The sequence below is a fragment of the Oncorhynchus gorbuscha genome, linkage group LG09 (genome assembly GCF_021184085.1).
Source record: "Oncorhynchus gorbuscha isolate QuinsamMale2020 ecotype Even-year linkage group LG09, OgorEven_v1.0, whole genome shotgun sequence".
In the NCBI taxonomy this organism is placed as follows: domain Eukaryota; kingdom Metazoa; phylum Chordata; class Actinopteri; order Salmoniformes; family Salmonidae; genus Oncorhynchus; species Oncorhynchus gorbuscha.
The window spans coordinates 68,137,088-68,160,296 of record NC_060181.1 but is presented as its reverse complement, the minus strand read 5'-3'; the positions used below and the strand labels follow the sequence as shown (position 1 = coordinate 68,160,296).

Sequence of the window (23,209 nt, the reverse complement as noted above, 5' to 3'; positions counted from 1 at the left end):
TCTTAATGGTTGTACAGTCGTCTCAAATAAAACTGTGAAGGAGCTTGGCGTTACTCTGGACCCTGATCTCTCTTTTGAAGAACATATCAAGGGCAGCTTTTTTCCATCTACGTAACATTGCAAAAATCAGAAACTTTCTGTCCAAAAATGATGCAGAAAAATTAATCCATGCTTTTGTCACTTATAGGTTAGACTACTGCAATGCTCTACTTTCCAGCTACCCGGATAAAGCACTAAATAAACTTCAGTTAGTGCTAAATACGGCTGCTAGAATCCTGATTAGAACCAAAAAATTTGATCATATTACTCCAATGCTAGCCTCTCTACACTGGCTTCCTGTCAAAGCAAGGGCTGATTTTAAGGTTTTACTGCTAACCTACAAAGCATTACATGGGCTTGCTCCTACCTATCTCTCTGATTTGGTCCTGCCGTACATACCTACACGTACGCTATGGTCACAAGACGCAGGCCTCCTAATTGTCCCTAGAATTTCTAGGCAGGGCTTTCTCCTATAGAGCTCCATTTTTATGGAACGGTCTGCCTACCCATGTCAGAGACGCAAACTCGCACTCAACCTTTAAGTCTTTACTGAAGACTCATCTCTTCAGTGGGTCATATGATTGAGTGCAGTCTGGCCCAGGAGTGGGAAGGTGAACGGAAAGGCTCTGGAGCAACGAACCGCCCTTGCTGTCTCTGCCTGGCCGGTTCCCCTCTTTCCACTGGGATTCTATTACAGGGGCTGAGTCACTGGGTCACTGGCTTACTGGGGCTCTTTCATGCCGTCCCTGGAAGGGGTGCGTCACCTGAGTGGGTTGAGTCACTGATGTGGTCGTCCTGTCTGGGTTGTCGTCCCCCCCCCTTGGGTTGTGCCATGGCGGAGATCTTTGTGGGCTATACTCAGCCTTGTCTCAGGATGGTAAGTTGGTGGTTGCAGATATCCCTCTAGTGGTGTGGGGGCTGTGCTTTGGCAAAGTGGGTGGGGTTATATCCTTCCTGTTTGTCCCTGTCCGGGGGTGTCCTCGGATGGGGCCACAGTGTCTCCTTCTCCAAAATCATTAGCCCCTTTGCTGTTCGTCCTCTGTTGTCCCATAGCCTCTGTATACTTCCTACTTTTCATGTGTCTAGATGTAAATCCATGTGTCACAGTCCTTTGTCTCCTGTTTGTTACTTCAACACAGTCTGTCTACATTTGGGTCTTACCTGAAATGTGATACAACCCTAAGACTTACCTAGAAAGACTCATAGCTGTAATCGCTGCCAAAGCTGCTTCTACAAAATACACATGTAAATTAGCTATACATTTGCTAACATTTCTAAAAACATGTTTTCACTTTGTCATTATGGGGTATTGTGTGTAGATTGATGAGGAAAAACATGTATGTAATCCATTTTGAATTCAGGCTGTAACACAACAAAATGTGGAGTAAGTCAAAGGGTATGAATACTCTCTGAAGGCACTGTAGTGGCAGCCTTCACAACTAATTATTTAGCTCTATCCCTAACACCCCCCCTACCTCCAACCCCCCCACAAACGATCACACATGCACACACGTAGATAGTTGTCAATCCACTTACCTCCGCATTGCTGGTCCTTATCAAAGCCAGACGCCGGGAGAATCACTGCAACACAACACAACACAGACAGACAGACAGACAGACAGACAGACAGACAGACAGACAGACAGACAGACAGACAGACAGACAGACAGACAGACAGACAGACAGACAGACAGACAGACAGACAGACAGACAGACAGACAGACAGACAGACAGACAGACAGACAGACAGACAGACAGACAGACAGACAGACAGACAGACAGACAGACAGACAGACAGACAGACAGACAGACAGACAGACAGACAGACAGACAGACAGACAGTCAGCTACCAGCACATGCATAGTCTTACCACCCACAGACCAGCTGGAATCACCCCAAGACACCAGAGTCGACTTTCATTTTAACTGGAAGATGAAATATTGTATACGGTACATACAGCACAAACAAACATCATGAAACACAAATCAATTAATCATTTCTCCAGTGGAATGTTGTAAATGTCTTGAATGTTGAATGTTGTGTAGCCTGAGCCAATCATTTAATCAAAGTAAAGCCAATCATTTAAAGTTAAACCACGTCTGCCTTCCACTAATTCATCAGGAAGGTAGTGGGAGAGAGGGAGGGAAGGGTGTGTTTTTAATTGAGACGCAACAATCCAATGATTAAATTTGGGGCAATTTTCCCCCAGGCAGTGTCACACGCAATCCCAGTGACCTTACGATTTCTATCGCCTCATCCAAAATTCCAATAAATTATATGTGATTTGGTCTGCATCCCAAATGGCACCCCTATTCCCTATATAATGTACTACTTTTGATCAGGGCACAGGGCTCTGGTCAAAAGTAGTACACTATATAGGGAATAGGGGGCCATTCGGGATGCATCCTTGGTGTTGTGACACATTAATATTAATTTTGAGAAGCCTTGATTTAATTCACTTGGTATTCTGGGCTAGTGGGTCTATCTTGTCTCGTCTCTGGCAGCCAGGCCCTGAAAGATCACTACGACTACAGCAAAAATAAAGGAAGAAGACTTAACAGACAGAGACATCAGAGGAGCAGTCAGAGAAGCCTGATTTACTGAGATTAACACTAATTAAGATAGTAGATGGGCAAGGCCTCTGTCTGGTGGGGATTGGAGGAGTTTGATAGTATATGGGGCAGTTTCCCGGACACTAATGGATTTAAAAGCACTTTCAATTTAACATAATTTTTAGACCAGGAAATGGCTTATTCTGGAAAACTGGCGTGAGATGACACGGCTCATTTCAGTGTGTGTCTTTGTTACATAATGATGATAACGACGACGATGATGATGATAACAATGATGATAATGATGATGAAGGTGTGTCTGACTCACCTGGGATCTCATTGCAGTCCCTGTGCTCGGTGCTGTTTCCCACACATGGGGATGAGCCTTGAGCTCCACAGACCCTGCTGCGTACCTGCAGCCCTGCATTGTCACACACTGACCACAGACACCAGGCCATCCAGCCGCCTGCACACACACACACACACACACACACACACACACACACACACACACACACACACACACACACACACACACACACACACACACACACACACACACACACACACACACACACACACACACACACACACACACACACACACACACACACACACACACACACACACACACACTGTGACTGTCAGTACACAGACAAATGATCATGGACTCACCCTGAGTTGAAGTAACTGCTACAGTCTTAGAATGGCTGGAACCCAACATGCCCACCCAAGAGCATGAGACAAACAAACAAACTAGCCCCACCACAGCACAGCCACAAACAACCGTAGCCATATACAAACAGACCCAAACGTTTGTGAGGTAAACTGTATTGAGTAAGCAAACCCATAGTTTGTTTCGTGCATAGCCGAGATTTTTGTGTCCAGAGCCAAGTGGCAGTCATGTTTCCCGGCCGGCAGGCACTTGTATACACTAAACAGAAAGGATCCAATCCCGGTTTCCCAACACATAATGACAAAACCCATTAGTCCAAAGAAACTGTACATATATAAGGCTCTATGACTGTAGCCATTCTGTTTACCTCTTGTATCAGTCAGAGACACAGTCACTGGCTGTTGAAGATGCTCTTTGATCTCCCACAACTTGTGTTGGTAGAACAACAGAATATAACACCCACGGTACGGTGTCCATATTAGGATAGCATTCATATTAGGACAGGCTCAGAGTCTAAAAGGAGTTGGTGGCCTTGTGACTCTGAGCCTTTCCTAATATGGACACCGTACTGTTGCATAATATTACAATTATGTTTAATAACGCAGCAAACCAGCCCTCTTACTATAATTGCTTCATTCATTTCATTCATTTATTTACGTCACTCAACCAAACCAATGCGTCTGAGCTGTAGAATTGGATCATGGCAGAAATAAAACCCAGAGGCACCTCTATTAGCATTCACTGTAATAACAGTCACACACACACAAACACAAAAGCACAAACACACCTGTCCTCCATTAGTTAGCACAATCTCTTTAGTCAAGCCACCTCTGAAAGGGACATCAGATAGTCCGGGGACTGACAGACACAAGGCCTTTTGGCTAATTGGAGGTGCACTGTATCTGTCGTGAAGTGAGCAGGGATCTGTGCATAGATGACCAATGTCCTGCTTGTCAGTAAATGTACCGTAGCCGGAGACAAATGAAATGGCCACGTCATTAGCATGGTAAATTGTGGACACAACCACAGGCAGCCGGGTAGGCACACACACACATTTCGAACACATTTCACACACACACACACGGCCACACGCCGCAGCAGCAACAGAAGCAATATTTGAACTGGCTAGCAAATTCCAGGAAATAAAGAATAGATTAGGAATCAGAAACTCTTTAGAAATGGTGTCTCATTAGGGCTGTGGGCATATTCAGAGACACGTCTGAGAGTAACTTTCTACCCAGGCCAGGATTAGCTGGCTCAGAATCACACATACGAATGACAGTGTCCTATTGGCAGAAGAGACTACACAGAGGGATGCACAGAGCAGAGGGCCTGGTTACACATACAGTATAAATACAGTGGGGCAAAAATGTATTTAGTCAGCCACCAATTGTGCAAGTTCTCACACTTAAAAAGATGAGAGAGGCCTGTAATTTTCATCATAGGTACACTTCAACTATGACAGACAAAATGAGAAAAAAAATCCAGAAAATCACATTGTAGGATTTTTAATGAAATTATTTGCAAATTATGGTGGAAAATAAGTATTTGGTCACCTACAAACAAGCAAGATTTCTAGCTCTCACAGATCTATAACTTTTTCTTTAAGAGGTTCCTCTGTCCTCCACTCATTACCTGTATTAATGGCACCTGTTTGAACTTGTTATCAGTACAAAAGACACCTGTCCACAACCTCAAACATTCACACTCCAAACTCCACTATGGCCAAGATCAAAGAGCTGTCAACGGACACCAGAGACAAAATTATAGACCTGCACCAGGCTGGGAAGACTGAATCTGCAATAGGTAAGCAGCTTGGTTTGACGAAATCAACTGTGGGAGCAATTATTAGGAAATGGAAGACATACAAGACCACTGATAATCTCCCTCGATCTGGGGCTCCACGCAAGGTCTCACCCCATGGGGTCAAAATGAACATAAGAACGGTGAGCAAAAATCCCAGAACCACACGGGGGGACCGAGTGAATCACCTGCAGAGAGCTGGGACCAAAGTAACAAAGCCTACCATCAGTAACACGCTACGCCGCCAGGGACTCAAATCCTGCAGTGCCAGACGTGTCCCCCTGCTTAAGCCAGTACATGTCCAGGCCCGTCTGAAGTTTGCTAGAGAGCATTTGGATGATCCAGAAGGAGATTGGGAGAATGTTATATGGTCAGATGAAACCAAAATATAACTTTTTGGTAAAAACTCAACTCGTCGTGCTTGGAGGACAAAGAATGCTGAGTTGCATCTAAAGAACACCATACCTACTGTGAAGCATGGGGGTGGTAACATCATGCTTTGGGGCTGTTTTTCTGCAAAGGGACCAGGACGACTGATCCGTGTAAAGTGAAGAATGAATGGGGCCATGTATCGTGAGATTTTGAGTGAAAACCTCCTTCCATCAGCAAGATCATTGAAGATGAAAGGTGGCTGGGTCTTTCAGCATGACAATGATCCCAAACACACCGCCCGGGAAATGAAGGAATGGCTTCGTATGAAGCATTTCAAGGTCCTGGAGTGGCCTAGCCAGTCTCCAGATCTCAACCCCATAGAAAATCTTTGGAGGGAGTTGAAAGTCTGTGTTACCCAGCAACAGCCCCAAAACATCACTGCTCTAGAGGAGAGCTGCATGGAGGAATGGGCCAAAATACCAGCAACAGTGTGTGAAAACCTTGTGAAGACTTACAGAAAACGTTTGACCTCTGTCATTGGCAACAAAGGGTATATAACAAAGTATTGAGATAAACTTTTGTTAGTGACCAAATACTTATTTTCCACCATAATTTGCAAATAAATTCATTAAAAATCCTACAATGTGATTTTCTGGATTTTTCTCTCATTTCTCATCATAGTTGAAGTGTACCTATGATGAAAATTACAGGCCTCTCTCATCTTTTTAAGTGGGAGAACTGGCACAATTGGCTGACTAAATACTTTTTTGCCCCACTGTATCAGATCCCATCATCACACAATATTGGGCCAAAAGGCACACCACCGGTCTGCACCACCACAAGGCTGGCACTGAGGCTGCAAAAGGAAAGCAGCAGACAGGCCGGGGACTCCATCACAGCCCTCTCTGGAGCGACATAACAAGGTGTTGATTGGCACAGTATTGATCAGTAAGTAATTATCATGATAGGCTAGTTGTAATGTATTGATTAGAGGTAATGATCGTTCTGATGTAAAGGACAGGGAAGCCTGTGACTCTGATGGATGTGTTGGGGTGGTGTTGGGTGTGTGTGTGTGTGCCTTACCATCACAGGTGTGTGTGTTGCACAGCGCTTCCTCAGTGTGTAGACCAATACAGATATCTCCTCCGTTGCCAGGGCTGGGGTTGTTACAGGAGCGGGTACGCTGGTAGTGCCCTCCACCACAGGGCACTGAACACTGAGACCAGGACGACCAACACGACCAGGCTCCACTCACTGACAGGAACACACACACACACAAAAAGACAAACACACACGCAAAGACATAAACATATAAGCAAGGTCAGATAGCTATCTCTCTCATCACTAACTAGGCAAAAATAAACATAATAAATGTTATCCTCTTGTAGCTGCAATAAACACAACCAAAGTCTACCCAGAGGACCAGATAGATTATCTACTTAAAAAACTACACTGCTGTCCATTGTCCCTACACGGCACTTTTCATGCCTAAGAATAACTCTGCTATGCTTAACCCCTCTATTAAGACTTGCTATATTAAGTGTGTTGTCATTTCACTCACATTTGTTTTTAATTAACTAGGCAAGTCAGTTAAGAACAAATTCTTATTTACAATGACAGCTACCGGGGAACAGTGGGTTAACTGCCTTGTTCAGGGGCAGAACGACAGATTTTTACCTTGTCAGCTCGGGGATTCAATCCAGCAACCTTTTGGTTACTGGCCCAACACTCTAACCACTAGTCTACCTGCCACCCCATTGTACAGGTACTTTCAGCATGTCCATCTGAATGAGAGTGTTTGAGCTGAGAGTGTGAACGATGAGGGAAGCGAGACAGTAAAGAATGCGTTTGACAGAGAGAGATGGAGGTGAGTGGTGAGAGGAGCCGGGGCTGTAATGCCGTCCTCGCCCCCATCGCCCTGCCCTGTGCTCTAGAAAACTCCATTTACTTCAGTGGATTAGAAAGTAGGGAGAGTGAACTGGGACCTGACTGCTTTGGTTGCCTCACACTCCTCTGGCTGTCTGTCTGGCCCCTCTGAGTGCTGAGTAAAGAGAGACCCAGCAAACAGAAGGCTTGTAAAATAAAGATGGCTTCTCCTTATAGCCATTTCTCTGTAACACTCTTCACCATCTCTCACTCTTTACCATCTCTCATTCTTGTGAAAATTTTCTTCTACCTTGCCAATCCATCTGTCAATTTCACGGTCTCACGGTCTCTCAGTCTCTCGGTCTCTCGGTCTCACTGTCTCTCAGTCTCGCGGTCTCACTGTCTCTCGGTCTCACGGTCTCTTTCTGTGAGTCTTGCTCTGCCTCTGTAAATCAGGTACCTCTCCCTCCCTCTGTCTTCCTCTGTCTATCAGTCAAGGACCGCTCTCTCTCCCTCCCTCACTCTCTCTCTCTGTCTTTTTCTGTCTCTCAATCAAGGACTTCTCTCCCTCTCTCGCACGCGACCTCCCTCCCTCAGTCACATAATATCAAACTATCAGACAGACAGAGAGAGAGAGAAATTACAGACTGAGTCATTTAGGTCAGGTTAATTAAGAGTTGAGTATATAGACATAAGAGAATAGTTTGGCACACACAGCCAATGACCATTACTAAATGATACACTCAAGGATGATCATAAGTGATGCACCAACCATACAACATGAATATAGCCAATCCACATCCCGTCTACATGAGTGTTAAGAGCAGAGCTTGGTGGAGTTACTACTGGTTAAAGCAGGCCAACGGCATGATTAGGGGATGATGAGAAGCTTTAGTTTCAACGCTACAAAGACTCAGCTACTGTAACCAAGGAGTTCTTGGTTCTGTTTCATTAGCTAATGGAAGTAATGGTCCCCTCAGCATAACTTTGCAGGACTAGCATCAGCATACAGCTCTCTCCCTGGTGGTGTGTTTTAATGTGTGTATTATGCTAACCACAACTGGAGGTCATTGATGTATAGTTACGGAAGTAGTGTGTGTGTGTGTGTATGTGTGTGCAAGTGCATGTTCTCTTCCCCTTTACCTTGGCAGGCCTGAGAGTTGCAGTCCTGGTACTCCACGGGCGAGCCCCTGCAGGCTGGCGGGGCAGCCTTGCCCTCTGGGGTGGTACAGGTGCGCTTGCGGGTGCGGTACCCTTTGGCACAGTCCTGGGAGCAGGCGGACCACGTCTCCCATGACGACCAGTCGGCGCCTGCCACTCGTACCACAGGGGTCCTCAGGAGGTCCTCCACTAGAGCTAGCAGAAGAGGAAAGGGTTAATACACAGGTTACTGGTCTGTTCAATACACTGAATCATTTCTACATTACACAGGTCATAGAGATAGAGTAGTATGCTACCGTTGTATATTATATAGGTGTATGGAATAGCTCACACATTCAAGCGAAAGATCACTGATACCATGGGATCAATAGGACCAGGATTTCTTTATACTGAAACACACTCTCCATTCTGAAGTCATTCAGATTATTCAACCATGCCTTCATGGAGAGTTATACAACTGAAAAATCATCTCCTCTCTGTTCTGAGGAAGGAGTCTTACTTTATTCATATCTTACTCAAGTCAGCTCTGGTCTTATTCTGGGTAAGTCTGGCTCGACTGTGACACGTTGGGAAGTGTTTAAGTGTTTTACAGTGACCTCACTAACTGAATATACTGTATATACAACAGACAGAGCCACCTGGCCAGACATAGAGAGAGAGACAGAGAGAGAGAGACAGAGAGAGAGAGACAGAGAGAGAGAGACAGAGAGAGAGAGGCAGAGAGAGAGAGGCCAGCCTTCAGTCCTGTCCAGTCTGGACTGTATTTCCTGTTTAGAAGCAGTTCATCAGCTGCACTCTGAGCCTGTCCTCCTGTCCTCCTATCTGCCCACCCTGCCTACACAGCCCACTCTGGCCAGCCTGGCCACTGTCTGCCAGCTACAGTTAATCAATACAGTGGGCGGAGAGCGTAAAGCTGCCATCAAGAGAGGAGAGTCAGACTGTGGCCAGCAGCATAGCGTGCCTGCTGGGAAACCCACACACTAACAGACACCAACACACCAACAGACATCAACAGACACCAACAGACATTATCATACCAATAGACACTAACATACCAACAGACACTAAACACAAACAGACACGAACACACTAACAGATACCAACACACCAACAGACACTAACATACCAACAGACACTAAACACAAACAGACACGAACACACCAACAGACATCAACACACCAACAGACACTAACATAACAACAGACACTAACATACCAACAGACACTAACATACCAACAGACACCAACACACCAACTTACACTAACACACTAACAGACACCAACACACCAACAGACACTAACACACCAACAGACACTAACATACCAACAGACACCAACACACCAACAGACACTAACACACCAACAGACACTAACACACCAACAGACACTAACACACCAACAGACACTAACATACCAACAGACATTAACATACCAACAGACACTAACACCCTAATAGACACTAACACACCAACAGACACTAACATACCAACAGACATTAACATACCAACAGACACTAACACACCAACAGACACTAACACACCAACAGACACTAACATACCAACAGACATTAACATACCAACAGACACTAACACCCTAATAGACACTAACATACCAACAGACATTAACATACCAACAGACACTAACACCCTAATAGACATTAACATACCAACAGACACTAACACACCAACAGACACTAACATACCAACAGACACTAACATACCAACAGACACTAAGACACCAACAGACACGAACACACTAACAGACACCAACACACCAACAGACATCAACACACCAACATACACTAACACACCAACTTACACTAACACACCAACAGACCCTAACATATTAACAGACACCAGCACACTAACAAACACCAACAGACACGAACACACCAACATACTAACAGACACTAACACACTAACAGACACCAACACACTAACAGACACCAACACACTAACAGACACCAACAAACCAACAGACACTAACATATTAACAGACACCAACACACTAACAAACACCAACAGACACGAACACACCAACATACTAACAGACACTAACACACTAATAGACACTAACATACCAACAGACACTAACATACCAACAGACACTAAACACGAACAGACACAAACACACTAACAGACACCAACAAACCAACAGACACTAACACTAACACATCAACAGACCCTAACATATTAACAGACACCAACACACTAACAAACACCAACAGACACGAACACACCAACATACTAACAGACACTAACACACTAACAGACACCAACACACTAACAGACACCAACAAACCAACAGACACCAACAAACCAACAGACACTAACACTAACACACCAACAGACCCTAACATATTAACAGACACCAACACACTAACAAACACCAACAGACACGAACACACCAACATACTAACAGACACTAACACACTAACAAACACCAACATACTAACAGACACTAACACACCAACACACTAATAGACACGGACATACCAAAAGACACTAACACACTAATAGACACTAACATACTAATAGACACTAACACAATAACAAACACCAACACACTAATAGACACGGACATACCAAAAGACACTAACATACTATTAGACACTAACACACTAACAAACACCAACAGACACGAACACACCAACATACTAACAGACACTAACACACCAACACACTAATAGACACGGACATACCAAAAGACACTAACACACTAATAGACACTAACATACTAATAGACACTAACACAATAACAAACACCAACACGAGTGAAAGTTGTGTTTTTGTTTGTATTTACTTTACTGGGATTAAAGACTCTGTTTTCGCCAGACTAATAGAACGGACATACATACCAAAAGAAACTAACACACTAATAGACACTAACATACTAATAGACACTAACACACTAATAGACACTAACACACTAATAGACACTAACACACTATTAGACACTAACACACTAATAGACACGAACATACTAATAGACACTAACATACTAATAGACACTGACACACTAATAGACACTAACACACTAACATACTAATAGACACTAACACACTAATAGACACTAACACACTAATAGACACTAAGACACTATTAGACACTAACACACTAACATACTAATAGACACTAACACACTAATAGACACTAACACACTAATAGACACTAACACACTAATAGACACTAACACACTAATAGACACTAACATACTAATAGACACTAACACACTAATAGACACTAACACACTATTAGACACTAACACACTAATAGACACGAACATACTAATAGACACTAACATACTAATAGACACTGACACACTAATAGACACTAACACACTAAGAAGAAGGACGTTACTCTGCGCCCCTGCGTGGATTCCAGATGGGCTAAGGTCCAAACATACTAATAGACACTAACACACTAATAGACACTAACACACTAATAGACACTGACACACTAATAGACACTAACACACTAACATACTAATAGACACTAACACACTAATAGACACTAACACACTAATAGACACTAAGACACTATTAGACACTAACACACTAACATACTAATAGACACTAACACACTAATAGACACTAACACACTAATAGACACTAACACACTAATAGACACTAACACACTAATAGACACTAACATACTAATAGACACTAACACACTAATAGACACTAAGACACTATTAGACACTAACACACTAACATATTAACAGACACCAACACACTAACAAACACCAACAGACACGAACACACCAACATACTAACAGACACTAACACACTAATAGACACTAACATACCAACAGACACTAACATACCAACAGACACTAAACACGAACAGACACAAACACACTAACAGACACCAACAAACCAACAGACACTAACACTAACACATCAACAGACCCTAACATATTAACAGACACCAACACACTAACAAACACCAACAGACACGAACACACCAACATACTAACAGACACTAACACACTAACAGACACCAACACACTAACAGACACCAACAAACCAACAGACACCAACAAACCAACAGACACTAACACTAACACACCAACAGACCCTAACATATTAACAGACACCAACACACTAACAAACACCAACAGACACGAACACACCAACATACTAACAGACACTAACACACTAACAAACACCAACATACTAACAGACACTAACACACCAACACACTAATAGACACGGACATACCAAAAGACACTAACACACTAATAGACACTAACATACTAATAGACACTAACACAATAACAAACACCAACACACTAATAGACACGGACATACCAAAAGACACTAACATACTATTAGACACTAACACACTAACAAACACCAACAGACACGAACACACCAACATACTAACAGACACTAACACACCAACACACTAATAGACACGGACATACCAAAAGACACTAACACACTAATAGACACTAACATACTAATAGACACTAACACAATAACAAACACCAACACACTAATAGACACGGACATACCAAAAGAAACTAACACACTAATAGACACTAACATACTAATAGACACTAACACACTAATAGACACTAACACACTAATAGACACTAACACACTAATAGACACTAACATACTAATAGACACTAACACACTAATAGACACTAACACACTATTAGACACTAACACACTAATAGACACGAACATACTAATAGACACTAACATACTAATAGACACTGACACACTAATAGACACTAACACACTAACATACTAATAGACACTAACACACTAATAGACACTAACACACTAATAGACACTAAGACACTATTAGACACTAACACACTAACATACTAATAGACACTAACACACTAATAGACACTAACACACTAATAGACACTAACACACTAATAGACACTAACACACTAACATACTAACAGACACTAACACACTAACATACTAACAGACACTAACATACTATTAGACACTAACATACTAACAGACACTAACATACTAACAGACACTAACATACTAACAGACACTAACATACTAACAGACACTAACATACCAACATACACTAACATACTAACAGACACTAACATACTAATGGACACTAACACACTAATAGACACTAACATACAAGTAGACACTAACATACTAACAGACACTAACATACTATTAGATACTAACATACTAACAGACACTAACATACTATTAGAAACTAACATACTATTAGACACTAACATACTATTAGACACTAACATACTATTAGGCACTAACATACTAACAGACACTAACATACTAACAGACACTAACATACCAACAGACACTAACATACCAACAGACACTAACATACTAACAGACACTAACATACTAATGGACACTAACACCCTAATAGACACTAACATACTATTAGACACTAACATACTAACAGACACTAACATACTAACAGACACTAACATACTATTAGAAACTAACATACTATTAGACACTAACATACTAACATACTATTAGGCACCAACACACTAACAAACACTAACATACTAATAGATACCAATACACACCAACACACTAACAAACAGTAACATACCAATGGACACTAACACACGTAAATACTAATAGACACTAACAAACTAACAAACACTGACATACTAATAGACACTAACATACTAATAGACACTAACACACTAACATACTAATAGACACTAACACACTAACACACTAATAGACACTAACATACTAATAGACACTAACATACTAAGACACTAACATACTAATAGACACTAACACACTAACATACTAATAGACACTAACACACTAACACACTAATAGACACTAACATACTAATAGACACTAACATACTAATAGACACTAACATACTAAGACACTAACATACTAATAGACACTAACACACTAACAAACGAACAAACACTAACTTGGTGGTAGTAGCAAATATTCAAACGAGAACTTTGAAGGTTGAAGTGGAGAAGGGTTCCATGTGAACAGCAGTTGAACATGGTTCAGTCGGTCCTAAGAGATGGGCGAACGCCGTTCCTAAGGGAGGGGCGATGGCCTCCGTCACCCCTGGCCGATCGAAAGGGAGTCGGCTTCAGATCCACGAATCCGGAGTTGTGGAGATGGGCGCCGCGAGGCATCCAGTGCGGTAACGTGATCGATCCCGGAGAAGCTGGCGGGATCCCCGGGGAGAGTTCTCTTTTCTTTGTGAAGGGCAGGGTGCCCTGGAATGGGTTCGCCCCGAGAGAGGGACCCAAGCACTGGAAAGCATCGCTGTTCGGGCGGCGTCTGGTGAGCTCTCGCTGGCCCTTGAAAATCTGGGGGAGACTGTTTAAATCTCGCGCTGGGCTGTACCCATATCTGCAGCAGGTCTCGATCTATAATCCCAGATCAATAGCGAAGCGATCAAATACAGTACAAGAACGGGGAACAATATATAACCGTAAATTGAACCGGTTGCCGGTCGGAAGGTCATTAAACAAAAGCAGATAGGAAGGCCATCGAGCGAAATAGACCAAAGAAAAGCGGGTAAACGAAGCGAGACTCTACGACTCTCCGAAAATGGGATAGGCTCCTCCTTTCCCTCGGTATGGGGTTCTGATTCGGGAGGGTGGCTTCGGACCGAGCCCAGTTCGGAGCCCAAGCCCAGTTCGCGCATCGCCACATCGCCTGGATTGTGCCTGACTGGCTCAATCCCCGTGGGCAGGTGCGTCGGCCGCGTCCGAAGGGGATTGGGGGTTGCCTGTGGGTGAACCGGGTCTTCCCACCTCGGGCTCCAATATCAAACGCCTGCCCACAGGTTAGTATGAGGAGGTAAGGGAGGCTCTGCAATCACAGAGCCTGACCACAGAGCCTCTGTTGTGAAACGTTTAAACGCGCCTCCCCCGCTTACTTAGGTAACTCTAAACCACGATGGTTTGAAATGAACGCCAACCTTGACGTGGCCCGTCAAGAGTGAGCATTAACCAGTTAAACCTCTGGGGGCAGTATTTCATTTTTGGATGAAAAACGTTCCCGTTTTAAACAAGATATTTTGTCACAAAAAGATGCTCGACTATGCATATAATTTACAGCTTTGGAAGGGAAACACTCTGACGTTTCCAAAACTGCAAAGATATTGTCTGTGAGTGCCACAAAACTAATGCTACAGGCCAAACCAAGATGAAACTTCAAACGGGAAGTGAGCCAGATTTTTGAGGCGCTGTGTTCCAATGTCTCCTTATATGGCTGTGAATGCGCCAGGAACGAGCCTATACTTTCTGTCGTTTCCCCAAGGTGTCTGCAGCATTGTGACGTATTTGTAGGCATATCATTGGAAGATTGACCATAAGAGACTACATTTACCAGGTGTCCGCCTGATGTCCTCCGTCGAAATTGGTGCGTAATCTCCAGCTGCAAGTATTCTTCCATGTGATTCAGAGGAGAAACCAAACGTCCACGAATGATATATCATCGAATAGATATGTGAAAAACACCTTGAGGATTGATTCTAAACAACGTTTGCCATGTTTCTGTCGATATTATGGAGTTCATTTGGAAAAAAGTTTGGCGTTTTGATGACTGAATTTTCAGGGTTTTTACTCAGCCAAACGTGATGAACAAAACGGAGCGATTTCTCCTACACAAATAATATTTTTGGAAAAACTGAACATTTGCTATCTAACTGAGAGTCTCCTCATTGAAAACATCTGAAGTTCTTCAAAGGTAAATGATTTTATTTGAATGCTTTTCTTGTTTTTGTGCAAAATGTTGCCTGCTGAATGCTAGGCTTAATGCTATGCTAGCTATCAATACTCTTACACAAATGCTCGTTTTGCTATGGTTGAAAAGCATATTTTGAAAATCTGAGATGACAGTGTTGTTAACAAAAGGCTAAGCTTGAGAGCCAATATATTTATTTCATTTAATTTGCGATTTTCATGAATAGTTAACATTGCGTTATGGTAATGAGCTTGAGGCTATAATTACGATCCCGGATACGGGATTGCTCGTCGCAACAGGTTAAAGGGAGACGGCCGGTGCTTAGTGGTTAGGTACCACCAGGTGTAAGTTTCGCCTGAGTACGGGACTCTACACATTAAGGGGGAGCTCCCTTCCACGCTTCTCGGAACATGAAGTGGGATGGCATGTGACTAACTCTTAGCAAAATCATACTGTCTACGGATGGGTCCTAGGTTCCGAGGACCCGGGGGTAATAACTATCCCCATGGTGAATAGTGGATAAAAATGCAGGCCGAAAGGGAGGTACCCTACATGCATAGGTGCACATGGTAAGGTGCGCAGGGGCGGAATGGGAACATGTATCACTCACACCGGCGAAGCCCACACTTGGTGTCACAGTTCCATACAATGCAGAGGGCGCTACCATCTGACGCACGGTCGAATAATCCCAATCTTTTGTCATCCTCAGGTCTTTCGCGGTGTCAGACGGAGTCAGGCAGTAGGAATATGATGCCCTCTCCAGCTGGAGGATGCCAGATACAGTAGTGCTAGACCTTGGCGACCTTGTTTCCAGATAAGTAATGCACTGCACAAGACGGCTCGTAGGCGAATTGACGGCCCGTAGCCGGAAAAGAGTCTGCCCCTCCATGCGGATCAACCGAGGGTCAAATAGCTCACGTTCAAAAGAGTCTGCCCCTCCGTGCGGATCAACCGAGGGTCAAATGGCTCACGTTCAAAAGAGTCTGCCCCTCCGTGCGGATCAACCGAGGGTCAAATGGCTCACGTTCAAAAGAGTCTGCCCCTCCGTGCGGATCAACCAAGGGTCAAATGGCTCACGTTCAAAGAGTCTGCCCCTCCATGCGGATGAACCGAGGGTCAAATGGCTCACGTTCAAAGAGTCTGCCCCTCCATGCGGATCAACCGAGGGTCAAATGGCTCACGTTCAAAAGAGTCTGCCCCTCCGTGCGGATCAACCAAGGGTCAAATGGCTCACGTTCAAAGAGTCTGCCCCTCCGTGCGGATCAACCGAGGGTCAAATGGCTCACGTTCAAAGAGTCTGCCCCTCCGTGCGGATCAACCGAGGGTCAAATGGCTCACGTTCAAAAGAGTCTGCCCCTCCGTGCGGATCAACCGAGGGTCAAATGGCTCACGTTCAAAAGAGTCTGCCCCTCCGTGCGGATCAACCGAGGGTCAAATGGCTCACGTTCAAAAGAGTCTGCCCCTCCGTGCGGATCAACCGAGGGTCAAATGGCTCACGTTCAAAAGAGACGAGCCCCACTTCGACCGGTGCTCCTCATGTCAAAGTGAAGAAATTCAATGAAGCGTGGTTAAAGGGCGGGAGTGATTGTGACTCTGTTATTAAGGGAGTCACAATCACTCCCGCCCTTTACCCGTGCTTCATTGAATTTCTTCACTTTGACATGAGGACACAAACCCTAACATACTAACAGACACTAATACGCTAACACAGACACTGACGCTAACGGACACTAACGGACACTAACACAATAACGGACAATAACACACTAACGGATACTATTAGACACTAACGGACACTATTAGACACTCAATCACTGACAGACACTAACAGACACTAACAGGAGGATTCCTTCAACATGCTCTAGCACATCACAACTAACTAGCGATTCCACATCGGATACTCACTGTCGGTCTCGCAGGCAACCGTGCCGTCGTTGGGGCAGAAGCGGGTCTCTACCTTGCGTCGTCCGATCTGCAGCTCGTGGGGGTCTGCCAGCTGGGCGCGGCACATGTAGCGCATCCTCTGCTCCTGGCGTGCCCCGCCCTGGGTCACGTTGATGGGCATCCACGGGGTCCAGGGGGTGTTCCTCTTTACCTCTGGACACGCCTCCAGGTTACACGCCTTGTACTCCTGTAGGGGGAGGGTTGAGGGGGAGGGAGAAGAAAGAGAGAGCGAAAGAGAGGTCTTTATTATAAAAGCATAGCTATATGGGTGCTGAGGGTGCTGCAGTACCCCCTGATGAATCTGAATAACAAAATATATATTAATACAAAATATATATATTTTTTCACGAAAGTAGTACACTGGGCCTTTACTAGTATTAGCGGAGATATAGACATCTGTAGCGCAGGGGGAAAAAAACAATTCTGCATCTCATCTTTGGCTAAAAAAGGTAGTTGTTTAATTAAGAACAGTATTTTACAGGATTCAATAGTTGAAATTGTAAGAGTTGTTGCCCTGTCCCTTTCTCTGCCATTGTCATTGTAATGGAATCCAGAAAGAACAAAAACCTGTCCTCAAACATTTACATTAAAAGGTGCAAAGTTATGGGAAAAGACACAAAACATCCACATCCAATTAAATACACTGCTCAAAAAAATAAAGGGAACACTAAAATAACACATCCTAGATCTGAATGAATGAAATATTCTTATTAAATACTTTTTTCTTTACATAGTTGAATGTGCTGACAACAAAATCACACAAAAATTATCAATGGAAATCAAATTTATCAACCCATGGAGGTCTGGATTTGGAGTCACACTCAAAATTAAAGTGGAAAACCACACTACAGGCTGATCCAACTTTGATGTAATGTCCTTAAAACAAGTCAAAATGAGGCTCAGTAGTGTGTGTGGCCTCCACGTGCCTGTATGACCTCCCGACAACGCCTGGGCATGCTCCTGATTAGGTGGCGGATGGTTTCCTGAGGGATCTCCTCCCAGACCTGGACTAAAGCATCCGCCAACTCCTGGACAGTCTGTGGTGCAACGTGGCGTTGGTGGATGGAGCGAGACATGATGTCCCAGATGTGCTCAATTGGATCAGGTCTGGGGAATGGGCGGGCCAGTCCATAGCATCGATGCCTTCCTCTTGCAGGAACTGCTGACACACTCCAGCCACATGAGGTCTAGCATTGTCTTGCATTAGGAGGAACCCAGGGCCAACCGCACCAGCATATGGTCTTACAAGGGGTCTGAGGATCTCATCTCGGTACCTAATGGCAGTCAGGCTACCTCTGGCGAGAACATGGATGGCTGTGCGGCCCCCCCAAAGAAGTGCCACCCCACACCATGACTGACCCACCGCCAAACCAGTCATGCTGGAGGATGTTGCAGGCAGCAGAACGTTCTCCACGGTGTCTCCAGACTCTGTCACGTCTGTCACATGTGTTCTTTGTGAACCTGCTTTCATCTGTGAAGAGCACAAGGCGCCATACCACTCTCATGGAGTCTGTTTCTGACCGTTTGAGCAGACACATGCACATTTGTGGCCTGCTGGAGGTCATTTTGCAGGGCTCTGGCAGTGCTCCTCCTGCTCCTCCTTGCACAAAGGCGGAGGTAGCGGTCCTGCTGCTGGGTTATTGCCCTCCTACGGCCTCCTCCACGTCTCCTGATGTACTGGCCTGTCTCCTGGTAGTGCCTCCATGCTCTGGACACTACGCTGACAGACACAGCAAACCTTCTTGCCACAGCTCACATTGATGTGCCATCCTGGATGAGCTGCACTACCTGAGCCACTTGTGTGGGTTGTAGACTCTGTCTCTTGCTACCACTAGAGTGAAAGCACCGCCAGCATTCAAAAGTGACCAAAACATCAGCCAGGAAGCATAGGAACTGAGAAGTGGTCTGTGGTCACCACCTGCAGAACCACTCCTTTATTGGGAGTGTCTTGCTAATTGCCTATAATTTCCACCTGTTGTCTATTCCATTTGCACAACAGCATGTGAAATTTATTGTCAATCAGTGTTGCTTCCTAAGTGGTCAGTTTGATTTCACAGAAGTGTGATTGACTTGGAGTTTCATTGTGTTGTTTAAGTGTTCCCTTTATTTTTTTGAGCAGTGTATTTTCCTTTATCAAATAACATTTTTTTTAAATTGTGCAGTATTAATCTACCATCCTTACAAACCACTTAATGTGGTCATCTAGGTTTGTACCTGTAGATTGTTTTTCTTCATGGTGATGGACAATATATAATACAGTAATTGAGTACATTGAGGCATCGGGTGGTTTGTGAGGATATAATGTGATGATGTGGCTCAGTTAGTAGAGCATGGTGCTTGCAATGCTAGGGTTATAGGTTCAATTCCCATAGGGGACCAGCATAAAAAGTCTGAAAATGTATGTACTCACTACTGTACATTCCTCTGGATAAGAGTGTCTATAGAAAAGGAATGAATAGACCATTTCAGTTCTCACATAGAAATAAGCTGTGGGCCTCCTGAGTGGCGCAGCAGTCTAAGGCACTGTGCTGTGGTGTCACAACAGCCTGGAGTTCGATCCCATAGGACGGTGTAAAATTGGCCCAGTGTTGTCTGTGTTAGGGGAGGGTTTGGCTGGGAGGGGTTTATTTGGCTCATTGCGCTCTAGCAACTCCTTGTGGTGGGCCAGGAACCTGCAGGCTGACTTTGGTCCTCAGTTGAACTGTGTTTCCTCTGACACATTGGTGTGACTGGCTTCTGGGTTAAGCGAGCAGGTGTTAAGAAGAGTGTCATGATTTGTAGGACGCATGACACAACCTTTGCTTTTCCCCAAGCCCGTTGTGGAGTTGCAGTGATGAGACAAGATCGTAATTGGATATCAAGAAATTGGGGAGAAAAAGGGGGTAAAATTACAACAAAAAAAGAAATAAGTTGCATTTGCAAAGTATTTAAAGAAACTGAAAACCTATATCAAGCAAGTATTTTTTATATTCCACAAGTATCAAATGAACTGTTTTGTACATATAATTATCAGACTCAAGTTACAAATCCTGGTAAACACTCAAATACATTTAGTTTACATTATATTTCTTCACAAAAGTAGTGCACTGGGACTTTACTAGTCCGATATGTTCAGCGCAGGCAAAACATTTTTTTGGGGGGGGATAAATGCTGCATTTATTAACAATGACCAACACAATTCCAGCCAAAATAGAAGATTGTAAGAAATACTGTAGCCTATTATTACTATATCCAACCCAACTAGATTTGTTGCCAGTAACATGTATCCCAGTGTTTTTATTTTAATTTTTGAACTGCGACTCCCAAAAAAGAGTGGTACAAAACTTGCGACCCCCGCACTTGCACATGGAAGTGTGCACACAATTGTTTGCGCAAATGTAGCCAGCCATAAACTGTGATTTATTTTCAAAACGCAAGATAGGCTACAGAAATAAACTGCCTTTTACACCTGCATTTGGTGCTGAAAGTCATTCATGTTAGCAGCCAATATCAACGAGCGATATATTATCTCACTTCTCCGGAGTCCAGAGCAGGGCCATAGTTTCCAATACATTTTAAGAAAGTTTTTACTATTTTCTACATTGTAAATTAATAGTGAAGACATCAAAACTATAAAATAACACATGGAATCATGTAGTAACCAAAAAAGTGTTAAACAAATCAAAATATATTTATATTTGAGATTCTTCAAAGTAGCCACCCTTTGCTTTGACAGCTTTGCACGCTCTTGGCATTCTCTCTATCAGCTTCACCTGGAAGGCTTTTCCAACAGTCTTGAAGGAGTTCCCACATATGCTGAGCGCTTGTTGGCTGCTTTTCCTTCACTCTGCGGTTCAACTCATCCTAAACCATCTCAATTGGGTTGAGGTCGGGTGATTGTGGAGGCCAGGTCAACCAGAGCAAAATCCTACGCCTACTTGTCGTGAATGTTGCAGGATCTGATGGAAAGCATGTTGTGTCCGTACCGCTCCATCACGTTGGAGGGCAGCCTGCCTGCAGAGTGCTTGTTGGCTGCTGAGTAGACCTGTGCTTCCTCACAAATACCTTCATAAATTTGCCAGAATATGTTACATCGTAATTCCATAATACTGAAGTCAGTGCGATGTTACAGCTGCTTATCTTTAGACACATCGCCAGTACCACCTAAATTAGGCCTATCTGAATTATGAAAAGTATCAATAAAATTGCCAGGTAGCCTATTCTAGTTCTGGTAAAGATGAGTCAGTAGTAGATAAACTGTATTTTATATGGATGATAAATGTAGACCTTTCTGTTTATTCCAGGAAAAAGTGGAGGGAAATCTTTCTGGTCACTAATCTAGATATGCACACAGTCCTTTGTGCTGATGAATGGTCCTTGGTCAACAATCAAGACACACAACTTTTTGGTTCTGAAACATAGATGAGAATTTAACAACGGCATGCGGGCAGTAGGTTCAGAACAACAACAACAACCAATTTGTAACTAACTTTACAAACCTTTTGGTTAAATTATACCATCAACAAAAATCGCACTTTGAGGACTGGAAGGGCTAAGAGGCACCTCTCAGGCTCACATACAGGTCTAGAGCTCTGTGAGCCAAGAGGTGTGTGTATGTGTGTGCGTGTGTGTGCGTGCGTGTGTGTGCACGTGTGTGTGTGTGCGTGTGTGTGTGCGTGCGCATGCATCTGTCTGTCCGTCCATCCATATCTTACCAGTGCGCAGCCTGGGCAGCTGTTCCCATTCTCACAGCTCCTGACCCTGGAGTGGACCCCACCTCCACACTCAGCACTGCACTTAGTCCAAGAACCCCACGGGGACCAGAAGATAGGCTGGGGACATGACACACCCTCGTTACAGAACCTAGAGAGGGGAGGAGAGGAGATGGGATGGGAGGGTAGAAACTGATATCTATTTTGGAAGAAATATAAATGTATCTTCTGCCTTACACGGTGAGAGGCACTGGCGTGTGTAAGAGGGCTGATATTTAACTAAGACCATCATGCCCAAAAAGATACTGAGGGCCAATACTGTTACTGAAAAGTGCAAAACACGTCTCATAAATTAATCATAAATGTCCTTTCTTAGTAAATCACCTATACATGTTTGAGAGTTT

At 43.9% G+C, this 23,209-nt stretch overlaps 1 protein-coding gene across 1 annotated transcript in view; it reads right to left on the bottom strand.

The window, feature by feature from the left end:
* The window catches only part of LOC124044424 (semaphorin-5B-like), a 150,660-nt gene that overhangs the window by 14,136 nt on the left and 113,315 nt on the right, over nucleotides 1–23,209 (bottom strand). Inside the window, exons 16-21 of the mRNA XM_046364063.1 lie at nucleotides 22,809–22,956; nucleotides 18,076–18,301; nucleotides 8,452–8,664; nucleotides 6,526–6,696; nucleotides 2,920–3,057; nucleotides 1,576–1,620 (exon numbers count right to left, since the gene is read on the bottom strand). Of these exons, the coding sequence (XP_046220019.1) occupies nucleotides 1,576–1,620; nucleotides 2,920–3,057; nucleotides 6,526–6,696; nucleotides 8,452–8,664; nucleotides 18,076–18,301; nucleotides 22,809–22,956 (941 nt within the window). The remainder of the gene's footprint in view (nucleotides 1–1,575; nucleotides 1,621–2,919; nucleotides 3,058–6,525; nucleotides 6,697–8,451; nucleotides 8,665–18,075; nucleotides 18,302–22,808; nucleotides 22,957–23,209) is intronic.